This window comes from Rattus rattus, chromosome 2 (genome assembly GCF_011064425.1).
Source record: "Rattus rattus isolate New Zealand chromosome 2, Rrattus_CSIRO_v1, whole genome shotgun sequence".
Classification (NCBI taxonomy): domain Eukaryota; kingdom Metazoa; phylum Chordata; class Mammalia; order Rodentia; family Muridae; genus Rattus; species Rattus rattus.
In genome coordinates this window covers 169,238,134-169,261,841 of record NC_046155.1, presented here as the reverse complement: position 1 = coordinate 169,261,841, position 23,708 = coordinate 169,238,134, and the positions used below count along the sequence as shown (strand labels likewise).

The 23,708-nt window shown below is 48.1% G+C and overlaps 1 protein-coding gene across 1 annotated transcript; it reads right to left on the bottom strand.

Moving 5' to 3' along the window:
- Nucleotides 1–510: 510 nt before the first annotated feature.
- Ceacam1 (CEA cell adhesion molecule 1) lies at nucleotides 511–17,225 on the bottom strand. Its single transcript, XM_032894175.1, has 9 exons — nucleotides 17,045–17,225; nucleotides 15,923–16,282; nucleotides 14,225–14,503; nucleotides 13,491–13,745; nucleotides 11,586–11,861; nucleotides 5,149–5,275; nucleotides 4,282–4,334; nucleotides 3,665–3,696; nucleotides 511–2,593 (listed from the first exon to the last, which is right to left on the bottom strand). Exons 1-9 carry the CDS (start codon nucleotides 17,106–17,108, stop codon nucleotides 2,480–2,482), a joined length of 1,560 nt encoding a protein of 519 aa, XP_032750066.1. The 5' UTR covers nucleotides 17,109–17,225; the 3' UTR covers nucleotides 511–2,479.
- Between the last annotated feature and the right edge of the window lie 6,483 nt (nucleotides 17,226–23,708).

Sequence of the window (23,708 nt, the reverse complement as noted above, 5' to 3'; positions counted from 1 at the left end):
GCCGTCTCCAGTGTCTTGGGTGTGTACAAGGGACAGGGAAGGGCAGGCCACACATGCATTTCCATGGCTTGCAAATGAAGGAAATCAGATGACAGGGTAACTCTCAACGGAATTCATGCCTGGGACTTATTCAGGTCAGAGGTTTAAGAGGACAGACAGGGAATTTAACAAGGAGGGAACAGGAGATGCTAGGGAGAGTTCAGTGTGAAAAAAAACCAAACAAACCACATGGAGATCGTTCTGCGTTGAAGGCTGCTTTGCTACCTTGGAGTGCTGAAGCCCCTTGGGTATTCTAGCACAGTAAACAACTCCTCCTGCCCAGGCGGCTCCAGTAATCAAAGGCAGTCGCAAGCCACATGCTCCCTCACACTGCCTCTCTCCAGCACCCCTGTTTCCTTCCTGTGACTATCCTGTCAGTCATAGAGCACGTGTCGGGCATATACAAGACCCTGGCTTCTATCCAAAGTGTGGCAAAACCAAAAACAAGAAACAGAAAAACCCACCAAGTGGTATCAGTGATATATAAATTTTTATTATGAACATAGAGCAAATTTACAAATAACTCCGTTTTGGCTTTAGCCAGGCAAAATGAAATAACCCAGCATTGCGTGGGTGAAGCAAAATATACACAGGTCATGTTAGGGCTGGAAATCCCTGAAAGAAATCCCTGAGTGGGAGAACTAAACAATTCTCTCAGAAGCCTGTTAGGCATGGCATGAGACCAAATACTCGATATCAAATACAACCTTTGGTTAACAGGCACAGAGGGTGTGCCTTTGAACAGCGGGTTCCTGAGACTACGTTTGCCTTTTCTCGGCTGCTGGGACTCATCCCTGGTGGAAAAGGCAGGTTTCCGAGGCTACAGAAAGGTCATGGCTGGGTACGAGAACCCTGCTAGCAGCCCATTTCCAGTGACGCACTGTGTAGAATGTTCCAGGCTGTAAACAATGCCTCCGGCATGAGTGACTGTTCCTTTAAGGGCACACTTCACATGAACCAAACAGACAGAGGCCAAGGTTTCCTGAGAGTGCAGGGCAGACAGAATGTACGGGTGGCCAGGCCTAGTGGCCTGTGCTGTCATCCTAACAGGTAGGACACTGCACGAGGTATTAGAGTCAAAAGAAAGGGGAAACAAGGCAGAAAGTTCAGAGGGCAGCTGGAGGCTGATCCTAGGTTTCCAGAAACGGAGTTGGGTCTCTTTCTGGTGTAGATGAGGAAAGTTATTATTTTACTTTTTGAAGTTAAGCAGTTTCGTGAGAGTTTAAAAGAAACACAAGAAGGTAGACAAGCTAGAGATCTCAGAGGAAGACTGTCCGGGCTGTGGCCAGAACGACAGGATAAAAACGAGAAAGGAAAACTCAGGCTTTTCTTGACTAATACAGAAAAGTAGGAGCCTGACCCATGACAGTGGTTCTGCAAGGGACCGCCTCACGATTCACTTATTTATTTTTGGTTTGGAGCTCACGATCCAAAGGGCTTGCGTGCGGGGGGCCAAGGGAGACGTGAGATTTAGTTACCCTAAGGCAAACTGATCAGCTCGCCCATCGAAAGGAAAGTCAGCAGCTACAAATGTCAAATAGTGGATTGTCTTAGGAAGAGGAAAATTCCAACGCTCCAAATATGGCTTCTTTTAAAATAATTTCGACACTCCACAAAGGGTATCTCTCTGTCCCCTTTTCAAATTCCAAATGTCTGTCAGTCCAAAGCCACCAGCCCTGCTTTTCTGGGCGCCATCCTGGTAGATGTGAGAAACGTCATCTTTTCTTCTGCACCCTGCTTAGCAATTGCTGGTGTTTGCTGCCAAGTTTTTCTAGTTGCTCTGAGTGGGTTTCCTGGAGAAGGGCTCAGGCGTGAAGACCCAAGGTTCAGAGACTCTAATGTCACAGTAAGTGTGACAGTTGTCTGGTGTGCGGACTGCCCAGCGAACGAATGCCTATAGCTTTGATCTTCATGTGTGGTGGCTTCGCATCAGCCTTTAAAGACATGGGATCGGCCATTTCCTGCTTCCGTTTTGCTTTGTTTGGTTTTGTGGTTTTTGGCATAAGCACTTAGGTGACCTCCGAGGTTTATCGAAATTCAAGTCAGACTCTGACAGGGCAGGACTTGGAGTTGGGTGGAGGAGTGAATGTGCTCAGAATACATCAATTTAAAACAGAAAAGTGAAGGGGTGGGCCGTTTTGGTTCCTCTCTCTCGGCCAAATTTTAATGCCTAGAAAGGGTTGGGTTTTCTTTCTGTAGGCTCCAGGATACACCTTTTCTTCTATTAACACGGAAGGAGTCAATAGAGTTTATGCATGTGTGCGTGCGTGCGTGCGTGTGTGTGTGCATGTGTGTGTGCATGTGTGTGTATGCATGTGTGTGTATGCATGTGTGTGTGTGTGTGTGTGTGCACGCACACGTGCGTGTGTGTGCAGGGACTCTCCCGTGAGGGAGAGAATCTGGGAATGCATCACTGGTGCAGTCAGCAGGACAGACAATGTCACTTCTTTTTGACTTCCGAATAAACTGTTTCTGTGGGGCTTGAAGAGGCTGAAGTTGGTCGTTTGGATTGCTGGGCATTGAAGCTCAGGACAGAGTATGAGACGTCATCCACCTGCAAGTATGAGTGTTAGTCAGTGACATCAGCACCTCAGTGACATCAGCACCAAAGGTCAGGCATCACCTTGCTGGTGATCTGGCACCGCTGTGCTGTGACCTCTGCGCAAGCTGAGCTGTGGGAGGGGGCTCCTGTCACAGTCAGCCATCCAGATGTGCGACAGAGCAGTACTGAATGAAAGCCAGATGTGCTCGAGGATGTGCACCGCCCGACTGCCTTTGCCCTTCGCAGGGAACGTGACAGCCAAGGGTGTCTGAGGGGGAGGACTGGTTTGTGTGCTCCCTGTGGGTGGGTTCCACCTTCAAGAGTTGACACTGTGAAAGTGTCCTTATGACTTAAAGCACTCTTTGGCACTCTTTGTGTGTACTCTGTTGAAAGGCTTAAATGATAAAATTTTGGTAAAATTGTTATAAAATGAAGGAACAGGGTCTCAGGCCCATCGGAATGGAACCCATTCTTTGATGTCAGAGCAGGTCTAGACTGAAGGACAGAGAGTGCAGGTCTAGACTGAAGGACAGAGGGTGACGTGCTACTTTGTGTGGGCAGTGCCGTGTGCACGTCAACTTGCTTAATTCTTTTAGTCTCTTTCTGAGGTAGGCAGAATGCCCATTGCCCTGGTGACAAAACTCGAGGATCACACAGTTCAAGTTCCTTAACAAGGCCCACAGAATCCTAGGAGTCATAGCCAGAAATTAAACACAGGGTGGAGATTATCCCAACGCACGCTCTTGTACTAGGCCCATGGGACTCATTAACCAATCTCTCTTTGCTCGGCGGCATTGAGGAATGTAGACCCGAACTGGCTTTCACAGTTGTCTCCAAAACTACCTCATTCTCAGCTTGGTGCGGTGACACGCTTGTCAGCCCGGCACGTGAAAGGCTAAGGCAAGAAAGAGGGTGGCCACAATTTCAAGGCCAGCCTCGGTTACATAGTTCAAAGGTTGCCAAGGCTGCATGGTGAGACACTGTCTCAAACCAACCAGCCAACCAACCAAAACAATACAGGTCCCCGACTTTCCTCAGAGACATTTTCTAGAGCAAACAGCTAGCGAAAGCGGCAGTGCTTACCTTGTTAGGAGAGTCATCAGAAGGACCCAGATCTAGGGGAGCAAGAGAGACTCATCAGTGCATGTAAATAAGGCTGTATGGTTTCTAGCAGGTGGAGGGGTTGGCTGGGGGGGTTAGTGACCCACAGTCAGTTCAGAAACTAGCTTCCCCCAGAGTCTGGTCTAGACCCACTGCATTGGTGCCAGAGGAGGAGCAGTACAGAGCCATTTCTGCTTTACCCAGGTCACAAGATGCCCAGAATTGATTGCCAGCAGCATGCACCAGTGGCAAGGAGGAACATGGAGGCCACGGCACCAGATATTCCACAAAACAAAGAAAGTTTCCCCGAGGTAGAATTCCCACATTTGTAACAGAGGTAGGGAAGGAGGCATTAGTGTGGCTCTGAGAAACGTGACTTCTTTATGGCCTGCCTAGCCTAGGAGGAATGAGCCCCTCTCCAGGGCTCTCTTGTGCCGTTCTTCTGAAGCTCGGAAGGGGGTGATTTGTGGGGTCCTTAGCATTGGGAAGTAGTGTTACCTTCAGTAAAAGGAAGGCATGGTCAATGGTCCCAGAATCCCCTGGGAGAGCGTGCTACATGGCAGGACACCAATTCTCGTTGTGTGGTTGGCTTTACTTACTGTGGCTGGAGGTTGAGGGTTTGTGCTCTGTGAGATCTCGCTGGTCACTTCCCCTAAATAAATATCAGACACTGTGACTACTATTCCCGCACACGGGGCCTTTGCTCCTGGAGTCGGGGAGGACGCTGTGGGCAGCTTATTCCTGGGGGCTCCTTGGTGGCAGTGATGAGGCCACATCACATCAACTTGGCACCACCTTCCCTCCTGGTGCCTCAGTGCATGATCGCAGCGTGACCCGGCTAGTGTTTGCTCTCCCCTCCTTGCCAGACTCAGTTTGCTTTCCTTTGCCCCCGGGTGCCATGGCCACACCCAGGGCTGGCACTTTATTGTTTTTGAACTGTATCCCTAAGGTTGTAGCTTCTTATCTCTGCTGCTTCTGCACCCGCCCTAGGTTACATCTGTCCTGCTTGGTTTCCCCAAGGTGGCTCTAGATCTTTTGTTTCTACTCATTTTTTTGACCAAGAGGCCTTTAATGCGTCTTTTCTTCTTCGTCTTAGGGTCTCTTCTCAACCTATCCTCTGTCCCTCCTGCTGCTGCTTCCGTCAGCAGGACCTGCTACCTGCTTAGTCTTGCTGTTTCTTGGAGTGCCTCACTTCTCTCTCTCTTCTTGGACCTTGGCTTCCTGACCAGAGAATACAAGGACATAGTTGAATCTGTTCTTTAAGTAGGTGGGAATGGACTCCAAAGAATAGAGGCATTCAGGAACCATAAAAGCAGGGAAGCTGAGCTCACAGGATCCATGCTGAGAAGCAGAGGCTTAGGAGTGGAGAGGAAGCGCTCTAGCTCAGAGGCAGGAGAGAAGTCCTTGCCCACTCCCAAGCATGACACTAAGACCTGGAGAAAACAAAAAAGGAAAGACCGTCCTACCCGCCAGTCTTCCTGGAATAAAGGAAGTATGCCAGCGCTGCTATTAGGGCCACTCCAGCCACAGATCCAATCACAATGCCTGCAATGGCACCCTCCGAGAGGCCAGAACTTCCTTGTGTTGGATCAGCTGTCAGAGAAAGAAAAGACAAGAAGGAATGAAGTGAAAGCATTTTCCAGTGGTGCATCCCGGAGAGCTTCCAGCATGACTTTATTTCTGTTTGCCCCTTTGGGGAATATGTTGTCTGTGGGGAGGTTGATTGGCTGAGTTAGCAAAATGCCTCTTCCCTTCGCACCGTGCCCTAGGTTGGTTCTCCCTCTTCCTTCCAGTCCCCCAGTTCCATCGAGTTTATTCTGGCAATCACCTGAAGCTGAGGGAATGTGAGACAGGGTGACTGCTATTGTGGATGTTAAAACTTGCAGTGTTTTCACGGCTGTATCCGTTCCATGGCGTCTCAGTTGTGGCAGTCATGGGTAAGTGGTCCCTCATGGCTGCAATCTGATTGCCAGAAGGCACAGAGACCACGCTCTCTGCAGTGGGGTAGGAATGCAAGGCAGACTCTGTGAGAGCCCCTTTCTCTTGCTGTGTGACTGCAGGTACTCAGTCCTAACTTTGCAGGAACTGAGTTGTACCACGCTTGAAGACACACCTCCTCCTCTGCTTCCGTGAGATCCTATCTGCATATGGCCTGAGGGCTAGCCCAGGCTCACCGTCACAGACTAAGCTCATAAAAGCTATATCCTGGAAAATGAAAACTAGTAACTTACCAGGTTTGAGATTTTGCATCAGACCCACTCCCTTTTTCTCTCTCATTTTTCACTTAGCAGCCATGTGGTTTCACATTTTGGATGACACGTGTGTCCCCATACCCCTGATGTAATTACACCTCTTTACCTCACCTCTCACCTCTTTACTCTTTGTTGTATGCAGTCATTTGAGGTTCAACCCTAGCCAGTTTGCTCGAGTGAATATTAACGCTAATGTTGGTAATCGTGGTAACAGTGTTTATGATATAGCTGGCCCGTACTTGTATCTGTTTTTTATCTATATGGTGAGTCTATCACATTGAAATTACTTCCATCTAAAGAGTGAAGATAACTGAGGCTTAAAAAGGTTTTTTTTTTTCTTTTTCTAAAGTACGTAACTCTGTGGTCAATCAGAGGTAAGCCTAGCTACCTGATGTCAAGGCTAACACTAATGGTAGGGAACAAGTATAGCTAACATCTTCTTACTCCCTGCGTGTGTGTGGGAGCGTGCCCAAAGGGTTACTTGGTTATCGTATTAAATACTTAAAACTACTATGAGCCATATACTATATATAGGATATAATGCAGCCTAGAATCCTAGCATTCAGAGGCTGAGGCAGGAGGATTGTGAGTTTGAGAAGAGTCTGGGTTAGATAATGAGACTCTGTCTCACAAAGCTCCATTAAACTAGAGGAAGGAAGGAAGGAAGTGGAGATGGGAATGAAGATGACAAGTCGAGACTAGCCTACAGAAAGCCGACATACCGGAAGTTCAAAAATGATAACGACGCACCCTTTCCCCAGATTAACTTTGAAAAGTGAGGTAGCTGTTACTGAAATTTGAGACCTTACTAACATCCACTCTTCAGAATACTAAGAATGCTAAGGGCACTCAACACTTATGTGCTAACAGTCGAGTAGCCTCGATGCAACAAAGTCCTAGAATCCTGGACTCTGCAGAGAGGGAAGGGGAAGAAAGAAAACTGAACAGATATATAACCAATACGATTAGATCAATAAAAAAAGATGACGAAACTTCACAGTTTTTACTGACAAAATCGCTGAACACTGGTCTAGCTCAGTGTCACAAAGGCACACGTGGAAATGCACAGCCAATATGGTACACAATGGGGCCACTGACAGCCTTCCCTCTAAGACCAGGAAGAACACAGGATCCTGCTGTAACCACTTCTGTTCAAGAGATTCTTAGGAGCCCTACACAGAACTATGAGTCTAGACAATGACATAAAAGTGCCCAACTATAAAGTGGTAAAAAAAGAGACAGATATCTGTAGAAGACACAAACTTGTTTGTAGAAGATCCTTAACATTCTACAGAATGTTCTCAGAACCAAACTAGCAAACCCAGCAAAATGTCGGCTAGCAAAATCAACATACCCAAATGAGCTGTATTTCTGCATATTAATACTGACCACGAACAATCAGAGTTCCTTTTCTTTTTCCTGGGAGTTCTAGAGATTGAACCTAGGGTGGTATGCAAGAGTTCAGCCACTGAGCGATAGTCCCACCCTTCACAGTGAACTATCTGGAAGGAAATTAAGGAAGTATTTTATTTAGGAGAGCAACGAAAAGAATAAATACTTCGAATCGACTCCGACAAAGAGATAAAAGGCTCGCACTACCGAACACTGCTGTGACAGACGAGGAAAGAAGATAGGAAGTGAGAGACGCCAGGTTCGAGGGCTGGGAGGCAAATCTCAATATTATTGTTTCGTGACTGGAGGTTGAGCCCAGGGCCTTGTGCACAGTAAGCAAATGTTCTACCACTGAGCTGTATTCCGAGATCTGCCTTTTAACTTTTTGAAACAGGGTGTCACTGAATTGCTCAGGGTGGCCTTGAACTAGCTGCGTTAGGCACTCCTAGTTGGTACTTATGCGTTAGCTTTTTTTTTCTTTTCTTTTCTTTTTTCTTTTTTTCAGAGCTGGGGACCGAACCCAGGGCCTTGCGCACTGAGCTAAATCCCCAACCCCCTGCCTTAGCTTCTCAAGTGGCTGCTGTTGACCGTCACGAGGCAGCCTGTCTGAAAGGTGTGTTTAACTAGATGCTGATATTACTGAAGTACTCTATCAGTTCTACGCACATTGGATTACAACTCCGGTGGCATTTTATACAGAAATAGAAGGAAATCTACTCTAGCTGTCCTAGAACTCACTAGAGAGACTAGACTGCCCTCGAACTCTCTGAGATCCGCCTGTCTCTGCCTCCTGCGATCTGCCGCTTGAGGGAAGTGCCATCACACCCAACCTTCACAGTATCTTGAAATGGAAAAGCAAAATTGCATGAACATCCTTTATGATTTCATAATTGTAGTACAATCTATTTAAGCTCATCCCCGACTGGCTTGCATATTAAAGGAGACTCAGGCTATGGCTATTTTATTTGGCTTTGACAATTACTACGGGGTCACCCCAAATCTACTCTTCTGCTGCTGGCCTGGCTACCTTCCCAGCGGTGAACCCCAGATGCTTGCTATCTGTCCTGGCCATCTGCTCATGGTCCATCTCCCCCTCACGCTCCCAAACCCCCATCTCTCCTCCAACCAGGTCACTCCAAGCCCACCTACCCCTAATCCCTCCAGTAATTGGCTGCAGCCAATTTGCTGTGTACTGAAATGCTAAGTGTGCCCCCCACCAAGACCTGCTTGCCCCAGAGTCCAGAGAGTCTGCAGTGGACTCAGGTGGAGCTATGTGACCCCCAAATCATTTCTGATTGGTAAATAAAGATGCCAACAGCCAATAGCTGGGCAGGAGAGACAGAGGTGGGTCTGTCTCTCCTTAGGGGGTCCAGGGATAATGGGGGGGGGTGGTGGAGAGAGAAGGAAGAAGAAGATAAGGAAGAAGATAGGGGAAAAGTCATCACGGGTTAGGAGTCAAGAAACCATGGCTCTGGGGACTGGAGTTAAGAGCAGCCCAGGTGAAACATAGTAATAACTCGGGGTCATCAATAGGAAATAAATTTTGATAGCACAGTAGATAGCACAAATAGATTCTGATGTCTGTGGGGGTAGAGAGCAGAAGGAAGGCGACCAGAGACTGCGTGGGGCAGGAGGGGGTGGGGAGTTGCTGGCCAGGGCACAAGGTTTAAGATAGACCGGAAGTTAAGTTTGAGAGGTATGACCCATCAGGACAGTTACAATCCACCGTAAGGTACTGCAAAGGAACGAACGATAAATTTCAAACGTCTTAGCATAAGACAATGCTAAAAGAAGTTAGAGACATGCCAGTCATCTTGGTTTAATCATTCAAAACAGAAGCTAGATAGTATTTCTCCTAAATGCATTCAATTATTACATCAATTTAAACACCATCACGAACAATAAACAAAGGATTTTACCAGGAAAGTGAAGAGTCCACTTCCAGAATAGCAGAAAATACTTATAAATAAAACATCTGACAAGAGGCTAATATATTCAGAATGCGTAGGAAACTCCAACACTAGTAGAAAAACAAACAAAAAACCCCCAAACATCCCAACTTAAAAACAAGGAAAGGACGTGAATAGTTTCCAAAAAAAAAAAAAAAAAAAAAAAAAAAAAGTGTTTAAGTGGCCAGCAAGCACATAAAAGATGTCCCACTTCATTTCTCAGTCATAAGCAAAAGGGAAATCAAAATCACAATAAAATACATGTCTTAGAATAGATACCTTTAAAAAACCAAACAGAAAACAGGAGTTTTGGAACATATATATATATAAAAAAAAAGATAGATCTGGAGGGTAAAATGTAACCATGAGACATAGCATTGTGGCACCGCAAAAGAAAAAAAAACCCCAGGACTGTAGAGGGTGGAGCTGGTTTAAAGTAAGTTTTGGGAATGGTCAGTGGTGGTGGTGACAGAGCAGCATGGAGGCTTTATGTCGCTGACCTGTACGTTTTAGAAAAAATGGTGAATCTTAAAAATTAAATTTTGGGGGCTCGAGACCCCATATGAACAACAATGCCAAGCAACCAGAGCTTCCAGGGACTAAGCCACTACCTAAAGACTATGCATGGACTGACCCTGGACTCTGACCTCATAGGTTGCAATGAATATCCTAGTAAGAGCACCAGTGGAAGGGGAAGCCCTGGGTCCTGCTAAGACTGAACCCCCAGTGAACTAGACTGTTGGGGGGAGGGCGGCAATGGGGGGAGGGTGGGGAGGAACACCCATAAGGAAGGGGAGGGGAAGGTGTTAGGGGGATGTTTGCCCGGAAACCAGGAAAGGGAATAACACTCGAAATGTAAATAAGAAATACTCAAGTTAATAAAAAAATATTAGACCAAAAAAAAATTAAATTTTGGGGGTAGGGGTGTTTTGCCTGCATGTATTTCCGTTACCACATGTGTGCCTGGTGTCTGAGGGAACAGAAGACAGTGCCGAATCCCTTGAAACTGCAGATACAGGGCACAAGCTGCCATGTCGGTGTGGGTGTTGAACCCTCACCTTGGGAAGAGCAGTCACCTCCCCAGTCCCATAAACCATATGCATACACACTACTGCACACCAATGAAAGGTATCAGAAAAAACGGTCTTATACAGAGAGGCCCCACTGTGAATGCCAGTAGAAGCATAAAAAACTCAGTGTGTGGGTCAACGAGACGGCTTAGCTGGTAAGGGTGCCCGTCAGTCCCTGCTCCCCACCGCCACACTTCAGCGAATGTATAAACAAATGTGGGTAAGCGAGATGGCTTAGCAGGTCCCACGCTTGCTGCCGAGCCTAACCCACCTGAGTTCAATGCCCAATCTCCAGAGAACTGGCTCTCACAAAGCGCCCTCTGACCTCCGCTCCTGGGCGTGGTCCGCGCATACAAAGTGAAGGATGCAAATGTAGTGAGAGACTCAGTACAGGTCCCTGCCATCTGTGGATTTTACGCGCATGAATCAAACAAGCCTTGGATCTAAACTACTCAGAAAAAAAAATGTTACAGCAAAAAATGTCTGGTTCCCTGCTGTCTTGGACGGTTAAGATTAGTGTTTGTGTAGTATTCATACTATGTATTGGAAATAATGTAAGGTTTGAGTGTGTGTGAGCATGTGCAGGGTAGCGCGAGTGTTTTACTATGTTCTAAGGGTTCTCTGTCTGACTCAGACCCTAAACTCTTAAATCACTTTGCAGTTCTATTTACTATATTTTGACAGGGTCTCACAATGTAACCTGGCTGGCCTTGTACTCCTATCCCCCTACCCCTGCTTCGTTCTCTCTCTGTCTCTATCTCTGTCTCTGTCTCTGTCTCTGTCTCTCTCTCTCTCTCTTTCTCTCTGTCTCTGTCTGTCTGTCTTTCTCTCTCTCTGTCTGTCTCTGTCTCTCTGTCTCTGTCTCTCTGTCTCTGTCTCTCTGTCTCTCTCTGTCTCTCCCTCTGCCCTCCCACCCCTCTCTCTCTCTTTCTCTCTCTCCAGGGTCTTACTATGTAGCCTGTAGTTCCAGGCTAGCCCGGAACTTGATACGTAGGCAAGGCTGCTTGGGAACTCACAGAGACCTACAGGTCTCTGCCCCTGGTGTGCAGGATTCAAGGCACCATGCTTAGCTTGCCTTGTGTTTTACTGTGAACTGATTCACATCCATCACCGTGGCGGTTGTATTTGTCTCTAGAACTGTATTTTTCTCCCTGTAACTTTTACCCATTTTGCACACCCTTGGTAAAGAAATTGCACCCACCCTCAGCACTGTGGAGTAAGACAGGTGGAGAGCACTTACGTATTACATCCAGCTTGATTGGGTGACTTATCCTGAAACTGACCGGGTTGGAGATCTCACACTGATACTCCCCGGCATCTTCTCTCTTAATAGGGTCTATTCTGAGGGTGCTGTTGTCCTGGGAGAGCATCATCCTGTCTGTGAGCTGCAGACTCTGGCTATTGAAGAGCCATCGGACGGAGACTCCAGTGTCCTTTGAGAAGCAGGTCAGGGTCACAGAGCTTAGTTCTTTGACTGTGGTGTTGATGATTTGGATGGAGGGCTGAGTCACTGGCTCTGTGGACAAACAGAGAAGACCAGCTCAGAGGCCTTCATCCTCAGAGATCTCAACCAGCTCACAGAGGGAAACGGCCCTCTGTAAGGTCACAAGTTTGGGTTTAAAATAAGATCTGTGAAGAGAGAGATGTAAATTCCTCCTACCCAGATCACCCACAGTGAATCTTGACTCAGGGTATCTGTAGATTCCTCCCCAGGAACCTCTCCATCCCATAGGTCCAGAAACCTCGCTGGGGAGGGGGGCGGGGAGGGGATGTTTTTCCCGTTGATTTTTGTGCGAAGTCTTTCAGGGAGTGTGGTGTCAGGTACTTTCATTATAAAATATCTTTCTATGTTGTAGATAATTTGTCATGGTTAAGATGGCCCAGCTAATCTTAAAGATGTTAAAGCCTAGATCTCGGGATGGGGAGAATCCCAAACTAAGGAATTTCTATTAAGAGAGAGACGTTGTCTCCTGGCTGCACAGGTATGGATTAAATACCACAGCGAGGGAGTAAACGGTCGCAGTGTTAACAACAGCTTGCCGTTCTCATCCTCACTATGGGTTTCTTTTCAAGGCAAGGTCTCACTGTACAGTCCTGGCTAGCCTGCAACTCGCTCTGTAGACCAGGCTGTCCTTAAACTCAGAGACCCACCTGCTTCAGCCTCCTGAGTGCTGGGATTAGAGGTGTGCACCACCACACGTGGGCCTTACTGCAGAGATCTCTTGGTGCTTTTCTTGTCTGTTCCTCTACACAGAAACTCAGCATGAAGGTCTCTGTTCTGCAGGCCACTGTCCCTCACTGTTCTCAGTGATCGGCACATGCTGGTGTCCAGAACTCACACCACTGGACCTTTAGATCAGGACACGGTTCAGAGCCAACCGCCCCAAAGTTCACTTTTTCACTTTTCCAGTCTTTGGGAACAAGCAAAACCCCATGGACTCTTTGCTGTCCATCAGTGACCTTTTATTTTACATTAGTTGTTTTGCATGTTTTGTTTTGTTTTTTTGAAGCAGGATCTCACTATGTAGCTTTGGCTGGCCTGGAACTCACTATGTAGACCAGGCTGGCCTCAAATTCATAAATCTCCTCCTGCCTCTGCCTCCTTAGTGCTGGGCTTAAGGATGTGTACCACCACACTCTGCCTACATCTATTTTTTAAACCCCGAGAGGAGCAAGTGAAAGAGAATCATCAAATCGCCAGTGGCATGGCTCAGAACAGGGCTCCCAGATCATCTCCTGTAGCCCAGTCTTCCCAACCGCCCGCCCAGTGAGACAGGAACAGAGCTCAGGGCTGCCGGATCCTAGGGAATTTTTCTCCTCCCCCTTGGAGAAAATGAATGTGAGCATAGTTCAAAGCCCTGACTGTTCCTTGTGGGTCACAGAGATCGTAGAAAGAAAATGGAAGTGGAGGAAGGAACCCTCCCTCCCCTGGAAAGTCCCTTACACCACCTGAGGCTCCCCGACTCCAAGCTCAATCCCAGATGAGCCAGGAGAAGCAGAAAAGGGTTCGACATATGATGGAGGAAGACGCTCTGGGGAGGATTGAGTTCTGCTTGTTGCCGTAGAAACGGGCTGGAAACCACGTTGTTTTGCATCTTCCCAGAACACAAAAGAGTCCACTCCAACCCTTCAGAGAGCCACTTACCAAAGACTGTAATGTTCTTGACCGTGGTACGACTGAGGCCAGTGGCAGTGTTATTGACGAAGCAGGCATAGGTTCCGCTATTGTTAGTAGTGATGTTGGAGATAAAGAGCTGTTGGGAGGATGCCTGGAGCTTCTCATTGATAAGCCAAAAGTACTGTGCAGGAGGGTTAGAGTCTGCATGGCAGGAGAGGTTGAGGTTTGAACCTTGATGCAAATAAATATCTGGGGGGGATATAACCGGGGCGTCCGGACCATCTGGAGCAAACAGAATAAAGCCACATGCGACGTCAACAAATGCAAGAGGGGGGGGGGCGGCGAATCCTGGTCTATAGAAGGCTACAGTACCTGTGCTATGACTTCAGTTAAGCAGGGCCCAGACAGAGCCTGGGTGCAGGTTAGTAGCGGGGACTCATGTAGCGTGTATGGGCCCTGATCCATCACAAGCACACACACACACGACAACCCCACTGGACATTCAAGTGTTCGTTGAGCCTGTGTCCAAGATGTCCCCTGTGTCTCCATCATGGCAAGACTCTCTAGACAAGAGTAATCCCTCCAGCCCATTCCAGCTCAGTGCTGGGCCTGACTTCACGTGCTTGGGCTGGCCAGTGTACCATGACCCACCTAGATAGATATGTGGTGGGTCGGCCATGAACCCAGGAGCGACTGTGTGTCCTGCGCTAGCCCTCTGTATTTAGGCAGTTGTAGCAAACATGGGAAAGACATTTACTCACAGATAACGTCCAGGTTGAATGGGTCACTTCGATTGAAAGTCGCTGGGTTCCGGGCTTCACACTCATAGTATCCTTTGTCGGTCCTCCTGATGTTGAGTAAAGTGAGAGTCCTGTTGCCCTCAGAGAACGTCACCCTGTCACCTTCTGAGAGGCTTTCACCATTTCTGCTCCACAGGTAGCTGGTATTGTTAGTGTAAGGTTCACACATTAATGATACAAAGGGCTCACCCTCCATGGGATTGGAGTTGTTACCTGTGACGTTGGGCTTTTGTAATGCGGCTGTGCAGAAAACAGAGAGAAGATTGCCCTGTATGATACCTCTGATCCTTACAACGGCCTCTTTCAATCTGAGCTGATCTCTCCCTGCCAACCCAGATCCTTAAAGAACCAGGCAGGAGACAAATTACAGGCACATGGAGTAGCTGAGTGCTCAGAGATGACAGGGCTTCCTGAACTGTGTGTGGGAGAAGCAAGGGCTTTCTCATGAGTAAATTGAGCTGCAGTTTGGTGATGGACAGATTCAAGACTCGGAATCAGAGACCTAATTTTATCTCCTGGTGCTCACTGATTCACTGGATGCCTCGAGACACAATGGGTCCAGCTGCCAGGGCCTCTACTGCTCAGTGCAGACAGGTGCCCCCGAAGCCTTTGCTGTTCAGGGCTGCCCTACAGATAGATAGTGATGATGCTTCCCACTGAGCTTCCCTGAGAAACCTCACAGCCTGTCAGATAGCTCACACAAGAGACCTGAATCTGCCTGGCATTCAGGTTGGGCTGGGCCACAAGGGGGGCATTCTTGTCAGGTGTTTGATGCTGACTGACATGAATCAGAGATCCCTAAAAAGAGAAACCCAAGTTCAAGAAATTATCTAAAAGAGTAAAGAGTACCTAATAAGGTCTGCAGGGTGTGGCCCTGGACAGATAAGCTCGTGCCATCCAGGGCCTGTGTGACCCTGCCTCAGTTTCCCTCTAACAAGACACATGGTAAATGATCATTGCCATGCCTGGGAATTAACCTTCAACAGGAACAACGACCTGACCTTCCATGAACCAGAGTCGGTGACTACTTGTGGACACAGGAAATGATCCCTGGGCTGGACACCCTGGAGAGCAAGGAGCTGCCACTGTGCACTGTCCCCTCCCGTCTTTTCAGGGCTCTCGGTGACATCTCATAGAGCATTGGAACAGTTGGCTGGCCGGCTTTCATACCTCTCCACCTATGTGAGCACACTGAGTCTCAGAAGGAGATACCCAGGTGAGCTGCCTCAGACATGGCTCTCACTAGGTGACTGTCACCAGCAGATAGGCCATTGTCCCTGTCAGCTCTGACAAGAGGTCAAATTTCAGCCCAGTCTCAAAGCCTCCCAGGCTCCCGGCATCCAGGCTGGGACGGGGTCTGGAGCAAAGCCTCTGGGAGAATCTCATGCTTCCCTCAGCCAGGCCAGCCTGAGTCCTGAAGGGTCCTTCTCAAGGCCACGTTCAGGATAAGCGTCCTAAGATACTGGGCAGAGTCTGACATCCTCAGGCTGAGTTCACCGTCTCTTCTCTGAAAGAGTGGGTCCAAGCGAGGCATCCAGGTTTGTTTCCATGTCCTGTACTAAGTGCTCGATCCACAATGTGGGGGGCATAGTAGAGTCATCTAGGATTGGCAGTTCTGTGTGTGAACCCACGACCCGGAGGTTACAGAGAAATACTTACAGTATACACGAAATTGCACAGACGTTTGTATAGGATTATAGTCTTGATCTATCACAGATAGTGTGTAGGTTCCCTCGTCAGTCTTGTTGACATTTTGGAAGAACAAGGATCCATTGCTGTATATTGTCTCTCTGCCGCTGTATGCAGGTCCTGTTTTATTCGTATTATCAGATCTTATATATCGTGCAATTTCACTGTTTAAACCCGTAGTGGTTACCTTGTACCAGTAAAAGACTTGGAACTCCTGCAGCAGATTGTGAGCGAGTAAAAGAACGCTCTTCTCCTCAACAACGTTGGGTGGCACAGCTTCTACGGTGACTTGGGCAATTGTGAGAGGGCTCCAGTAAGTTAAAAGTGAGGCTAAGAGGGAGGAGAGAAAGATCAATATCAGAACCTTTGCAACTCTCGGCCTTGCTGTGAGTGTCCTACTGGGTGGCGGCCAGCATCACCTCCGTTCCTCAGCAGTGCTGACCCTTCCCCCTGTAGGAAATGGTCTCTCGGAGTTCACACAGGTCCTGCTCACTGCCCTCAGATCCCTGCTCACACACAGAATCTTTGCTGAGTGTAGGGTATCTTCTCTGACCTCCTCCTCTAAAGACCCCGCGTCTTCATTTTCTGACCTTTGCCTGCTTCGTTTCTCTTGAAGTGTTTGTCCACCCGACCCCACCTTCTAGATGTCCTCGCTGGTCTGTCTCTCTGCTCAGGAGAACCAGGGCTGTGAGGAGGACCAGTTTGATTTTGGCTTAACCCCCGCTGCCTGGCACAGGCTCATATACCTGCGTGAGAATCAGTGTCCCGGAGGCTAGGGTTTATTTGCAAACTTCTCAGGGTGGCATCCGATGATGCTATTTACTTGCCCCAGTTGGGTTTTACACGGGGTCACCCTGACAGAGCTGTGGACTTCAGTCTTCAGGATGCCCTGGCCAGTGCGATAAACTTAACAACGGGGAACAACGGAGTTTCTCCTCCCCACTTGCCCCTTCACATTCACCCAGAGCTTCCTGTTGCTGTCAGGCTTCAAGCAGAAGCCAGATGTCCCTCCTCAGGTTCCTTTCCTCTCCCAGAAGACCCCATCCAGTCTCAGAGCTCCCCTGCTCTCTACCGCGAGGAATGTCTCCTTACCTGTGAGCAGTAGTCCTGTCCAGGGAATCTGCCCTCTGAGGAGACGAGCCGAGGCTAGCTCCATAGTCTCTGCTGCCTGCTAGGTTCTTCTCTGGGGAAGAGATTTGGCTCCAACACGGCTGCCTGCCAAGCCTGGCTGCTCTGGTAGCCACCCTGCTTTTCATAGCAGAACCGAGTCTCCTCCCAGAGGAGGGCACCTCCCAGAGTCACGTGGGCTGGGGGTGGAGCCTGCGACTCTGACAATGCTGTTCTCTCAGTGCTGGACTCTCATCCTTCTGTTCCTCTCTTTCCCGTTCAGTGTTCTAGAACATACTTTGAGCAGCAAGGCTGAGAAGTGTCCTGTGCCCTGGCCTTGTGGCCAGCAGCAGCAGCAGGAATTCCTGCCCTTCCAATAGCCTAGAGTGACACAAAACTCCAGGGGAGCCCTGTATGCCCTGTGTTCTCAGTGCTTGGGGAAGGTGGAGTTTTCTCCCGGCAGGAAGTGGCAGAGTTATCTCTAGGGTTGGGAGAGGCCTAGATAAGTGGTGACGGGGTAGGACCCTGATCCGTTGTCAGTGGTGACACCAATTAGGTGTCTGATCCAAGGATACAAGTTGTCTCATGGAGTCCTGTGCTGGCTGAATGTGATTCAGGTCTGCCCATGTCCTCCCTGGTCTTCACGGGATGCCTTTGTTCTTGGTGAACACTGTAGGATCTCCCATCTTTCCCCATGGATGATGGAAGACGGAAGGGATTACATAGGGTGTCCTTGCAGAATGGAGTTCTCAGAAATACAGGAATGAGCCAGTAGGAGAGTATGGTTATGTGAGGGAGCTAACTTCAAGTCTGTCGGAACTGAGATAGAAACCAGGCTGCAAGCTAGGTTCATGCCCTAGGAGTTTTTCCTGCTGATTATATGGTTCAATGGCTCCCCCTGGTGTTCATGACGAGAGCTGCAGCTCATGTCTAGGCTACCCTAAGGATGGTAACCAGGCTCCCAAGGCTGTGGTGGAACTGAGCACCAGAAAAGCCCAGGTCCTTTGAGGATCCACTCAGCGTTTTGCTAGAGACTTTTATAGCAGTGAAGTGAGACTCGCTGCCATTTTTATCTGCAGTTCCACGATGACTAATGACGTTGAACCCCCTTCCCCATGTGCCTAGTAGCTCATTTGTACATCTTGTTCAGGAGCAGGAATATCCAGAACTTTGTTCTCTCTAAAATTGATTTATTATGACTTTTAAATTTTAAAGCAAAGTACATTCATTCACCAAAAATAACATAGTTTAGAACTGTAACATTAAAATAAAAACAAAACAAAACAAAATAAAATAAAAAAAAAACCCGGAAGCCTCTCTGTGTTTGTAATTCCTGATGTGTTAGTATTTGAGATTCAGTTGCAGTAAGTCAGCATCCCTTGGAATTTTTTTTTCTTTTTCTTTTTTCTTTTTTTCAGAGCTGGGGACCGAACCCAGGGCCTTGTGCTCGCTAGGCAAGCGCTCTACCACTGAGCTAAATCCCCAACCCCGCATCCCTTGGAATTTAAAAAGAATTCATAATTATAACTATTGAAGCATACTTCTGAGTGTCTTCACTCTATAATTTTTATAGCTGGAATTCTTGTTTAAAAAATAATGTACCCTAAGTTGTGCTACTAACAAGACCCACACTGTACATGAACATTCAAACAATGAAAAGCAGAACTTCAAATCCAGGCCTCCAGTAGCAGCCCTGCATGGAGTCCCAAGCAGACACGTGTTACACGTCGAGAGAGCATTCAAAGGACCCACACAAAGCACAGCATAGCATGTATGTGAGCTCATTAGGGAGCGTTTGTCTCTTTAAAATTACCTCGTCATTGCCAGGTGGTGGGCACACACCTTTACCCCAGCACTCAGGAGGCAGAGGCAGGCCGATCTCTGTGAGTTCAAGGCCAGCCTGGTCTACAGAGTGAGTTCCAGGACAGCCAGGGCTACACAGAGAAACCCTGTCTTGAAAACCACACCAAACCAAACTCCTTCATGTTCTCCTTCCTTAATGTTGTACTGCATCTCCACATATCTAATTACATACGTACATGCATACATTAGAGGCCAGGATCCACATACAAGAAAGAACATATGATTTTTTTCTTCCTGAAATTATGAGATAAATTATTATCTCATTTAACATGTTACCTTCTGAGTCCATCCACCTTCCTGTAAATTTTGTGGTTCGTCTTTCAGTAGAGACGAACACTGTTTCACTCTGTATGTGCGGTAGACTCGCATTGTGCATTCCTCTGCCGATGGAGATCTGGGGTGGTTCCGCTTCCTTGCTGTCTGGGATGGAGCAGCCATAACCGTAGGGGGCAGATATGTCAACGGTAGGCTACAGGTTCTCTGGGTATATGTCCAGTGAGATGGCTGAGTTATGTGGTATTGCTAATCCTTTGAGAGACTTCCTTCCACACATCTCTGTATAACGGTTCTATTAATTCGCACACCCACTAGCAGCGAATAGGTGCTTCTCTTCCCCCACATTCTCTCTGTAGGCGTAATGTTATTGTGCATTGGGTGACGATTATCCTTGTTATTCGAAGGCTGATTTCTGTGCCCCCCCGTGAATCCTTATTGTAGCTCCTGCTTCTGTGCTGTGTAAGCATTGGTCCTCGTTTATTTTCTGACTTGTCAATAAAAAAGCTGATCAGCCAATGACTGAGCAGGGGGTATAGAGTAGGACTGGACTTCCTCTCAGCCGGGGAGGGAGGGAGAGAGGGAAACAGAGAGGAGAAAGAGAGGAAGGATTAGCCCAGGGGAGAGAGTCCATGAGATCATGGAACAGAGAAAGCCGTAGAATGCATGAATCTCAGAGATTTGGGCTGGGAGGCAGCCAGATTAGCATAGAGGGTTAAAATAGAGAAACCTCACTCAGTTGTGCCCTTAAAGCTTTTAAATAAATCTAACAGTCCAGTCTCAATTATTTGGGAGGTGCTACTTGGGTAAAGAGAAAGACATTTATTTAAAAGCCACCAAGGTGGGGTTGGGGATTTAGCTCAGTGGTAGAGCGCTTGCCTAGCAACCGCAAGGCCCTGGGTTCGGTCCCCAGCTCCGAAAAAAAGAAAAAAGAAAAAAAGCCACCAAGGTCTCTCCCAACATCTGTTCTCAGTTATTTTGATTGTAGCTATTCTGACTGGGGTGGGCTGGTCTCTCACAGTAGTTTTAATTTGCATCTCTCTGATAACTAGGTATTTTTTTTCTGTTCTGAGATGTACCGGTTATTTGTTATGAATACAGCTTATAAATATGGTTTCCTGCTCTGCGGATTGTCACTTCTGTCTGTAGTTTTAATTCATAAACTATGTGTCTGTCTTGGGGTTACTGTCGCTGTGTTACTATCCCTCCCTCCCCACCTCCCACACCTGCTGAACCCTTCTTCCTAAAATGCTCCCCTGCTGCAGATTTTGAAGTGGAAACGTGAGGATTCTTTAGAGAGTCAGTTGTGTTGGCTGGTGTTTTGCTGGGGCAAACACATGAAGAAGTGTTTTCCTGACGTGGACACAGGTGGAAAGGCTCAGTCAGACTCGCGAAGGAACGTTTAGCTGAAGCAGACACAGGAGAGAGGATGCTCCACTCTCGCACGCACGTGAAAGGACGCATGGCGAGGGATTCTTCGCTAATGACCACATGCATTGGTCCGCCTTACACTGTGCAGTTGAACTACATTTGTTGTGACTCCATAGAGAGAAACACGCCAAAAAAAAAAAAAAAAAAAAAACCTTCTGGTTGTGTGCTACAGTTTCTTGTCACTTCAGTGGACTCAGATTGATTGGCAGAGAGATATCAACTGCTGAGGTAAAACCCATGAAGGACACGTAATGTTTGGAGGAGTATAAAATGGACTCGACGGATGGCGGTGGTGGCTGACCTTGGCTAGCTCTTAGAGAAAGCTGTGCAACGCTTGTTGGCCTTCCCTGATCTTCCCTTCCCTGAGAGAGGCACAGATGAGAACTTTTCCTGGTGCTCCTCTTGGCCCTGGTCCCTCCTGCTGACTTGTGCTGAGGCTGAGGCCTGCCTCAGCCCTGTGTCTCTGCTAGGTAGTGCCACGGCTGCTGATTATTGTTTGCTACCCCGGCTCTACCGAGCTGGACTGCTGGTGCATCTGTAAAAGTTTGCAAGTGGACGGAGCCACTGACTCCTGTGAACTGAGCTGCTGATTTCTTGACAATGCAGATAGGATTTCCTTCAAAGAACCATTTCTAAACAGGTCCACTTCTCCGTATCCTTTCTTTTCCACTCCCTCTGGTGGGTGGTGGGCCAAAAGGGGGGTTAAAGTGTTTAAGGATCATCATTAAAAGTAAACTCTGGGGACTGGAGAGCTGGCTCAGTGGTTGAGAGCACTGACTGCTCTTCCAGAGGTCCTGAGTCCAAATCCTAGCAACCACATGGTGGTTCAGAGCCATCTGTAATGAGATTTGATGCCCTCTTCTGGTGTGTCTGAGGACAGCTACAGTGTACTCATATATAATAAATAAATCTTTAAAAAAAAACTCTGAAAAGATTGAAGTTGCAGTATTTCTTGTATGTACTTGTAATTTATTATTGTTCTACATATACTTGTGTGTCTATGCGTGTGTGCACCACAGTGTGCAGAGGTCAGATGAGAACTTTCAGGAGTTGACTCTCTCCTTCCATAATTACGCAAATTCTGGAGATTAGTCTCAGGTCACCAGGCTTGCCTGTGTCCTTTTCTGTGTTGCCCACTGTTTAACTAGGTTTTGTTACATGAGCATGGGCAGTCAGTTTCCATAGTATAGGCAATTGGACGCTAAAGAAAATTAATTCCACCCCTTAGTAGTCAGTTATTGCCAATGGACTCTGAGGGATGGGCGTGTCCTCTCAAGCCCCTGTCTGGCCCTTGCTGTGCTATTTATGAGCCATTCTTACATGGGTCTTGTGCTGCTCTGATTTCGTGAGTTGACGGCCATATCATGCACAAGAGACACCATTTTGCCTCACTCCTCCCATCCTCCAAGCCTCTCACTATTAAATCTCTTCCATGATGTTGCCTGAGCCATGGAGTGGGCTACATAGAAGCTCTGTTAGGGCCAAACACTCGACGGTCATTTATTCTCCCACTAGCTGCCCTGTATCTTCTTGCCTCAAGGGCTCCTCAGACACATGGAGGACATAAGTGAAGTCATGACCGTCATCGTATCTGCCACTTACAAAAGGCCTAGTTCTGTGTAGGGTCATATTCACCATCTCCTGTTTGCACAACTAGGATCCTGTGAGATGGGGAAGGGCATAGCCTTCCCAGGGCAAAGCTGTCTGCAGCCCCACATCCTGCAGACAGAGGATGGGAGCCGAGTGGTCCGTGTTGCAGGAAGGTCAGGGTTCTCAGTTCTCAGGGCATCAGGGGTAAGGGAGCATCTACTTAGTGGAGACGCTCAGAACGTTTCAGAGGTGAGCGAATAGGGAAGGTTGAGGAGGCTCAATTTCCACAGGAAGAATGGAATCGCAGTTGGCGTCCCCGGTGCCAGCAATGACAGGGGTCCTTGCTGCTCCACGGAAGGGTCAGGTCTCCACTGGAGTGATTATTTGAGAAGACATTGTTATTTGTTAGAAAGATGGGCCCAGGTCTGAGCAGGTGTGTTCATCATTCTGCTTTGGTGTGTTTGTGTACACACACGGGTATGTGTATGCATGCGCGTGTGTGTGTGTGTGTGTGTGTGTGTGTGTGTGTGTGGTATGTGTATGCATGCGTGTGTGTGTGTGTGTGTATGCATGCGTGTGTGTGTGTGTGTTTGCTGGCTCCTGGGTAGAAGTCTGCCAGTGTGGCCTTCATCCCTTTGGTGCCTCTGGTCTCGTCTTTGCTCTGTTTAGAACTCTCTTCTTGGATATCTTACAACTCCCCCTCGGTACCTTCAGATCCCTGCTCACACCCAGAATGTTTGAGCCGTATGTCAGGTTAGAGAATACCTTCCTTGGCCTCCTCATCTGGAGCCTTTAGTGTTCTATCCTGAGCTCTCCTTGTTCTTCCCACCATGATTCTTGTCAACCCCTGACCTCACCCTCCAGATGGCCTTCCTGTCTACTAGAACTCTGGCTTTGTGAGGACAGCACTGGTCTGATCGTTATCGAAGCTACTGTCTACAGCAGGCTCAGACTCTATGGGTGAATGAATGAGTGTGGTTCTGTGTTCCGTCTGCTGGGGTGCTCGGGTTTTACCCTACACTGCCAGCAGGGGTTGGGCTTGTGGGAAGCAGGGCTTGTGGGAAGCGCTGAGACAACACTCAGGGGGTGGGAAAACACAGCCTAAGATGGGGCCTCCAGCCTGGGTGAGAAACAGCATAGGCTGAGGCTGAAGAGTCAGGGGTTTCCAGTCTCCTGGGAGTCCAGATCCCACTGGAAACCACGTGGAGTCCGGAACAAGGCGGGGTTTGCAGGCCTGCGATGAGGACGGGCCTCTAGCAGGAGGTGGGTGGAGATGGGGAACTCCAGCTTAGCTTAGGGGGTGTGGAGGGGAAGGGGCTGATATTAAAGTCTGGTTCCCTAATTGTTTCTTGATTATGCCAATAAACATGGCAGAAGCCAATTGCTGGGCAAAGAGAAAAGGCGGGATTTCCGGGTCCCAGGAGGAAGAGGAGGGGGAAGGGTGGGGTCGGACCAGGCTGTTGAGCGGATAGGAAGTGGCGGACATGTAGGT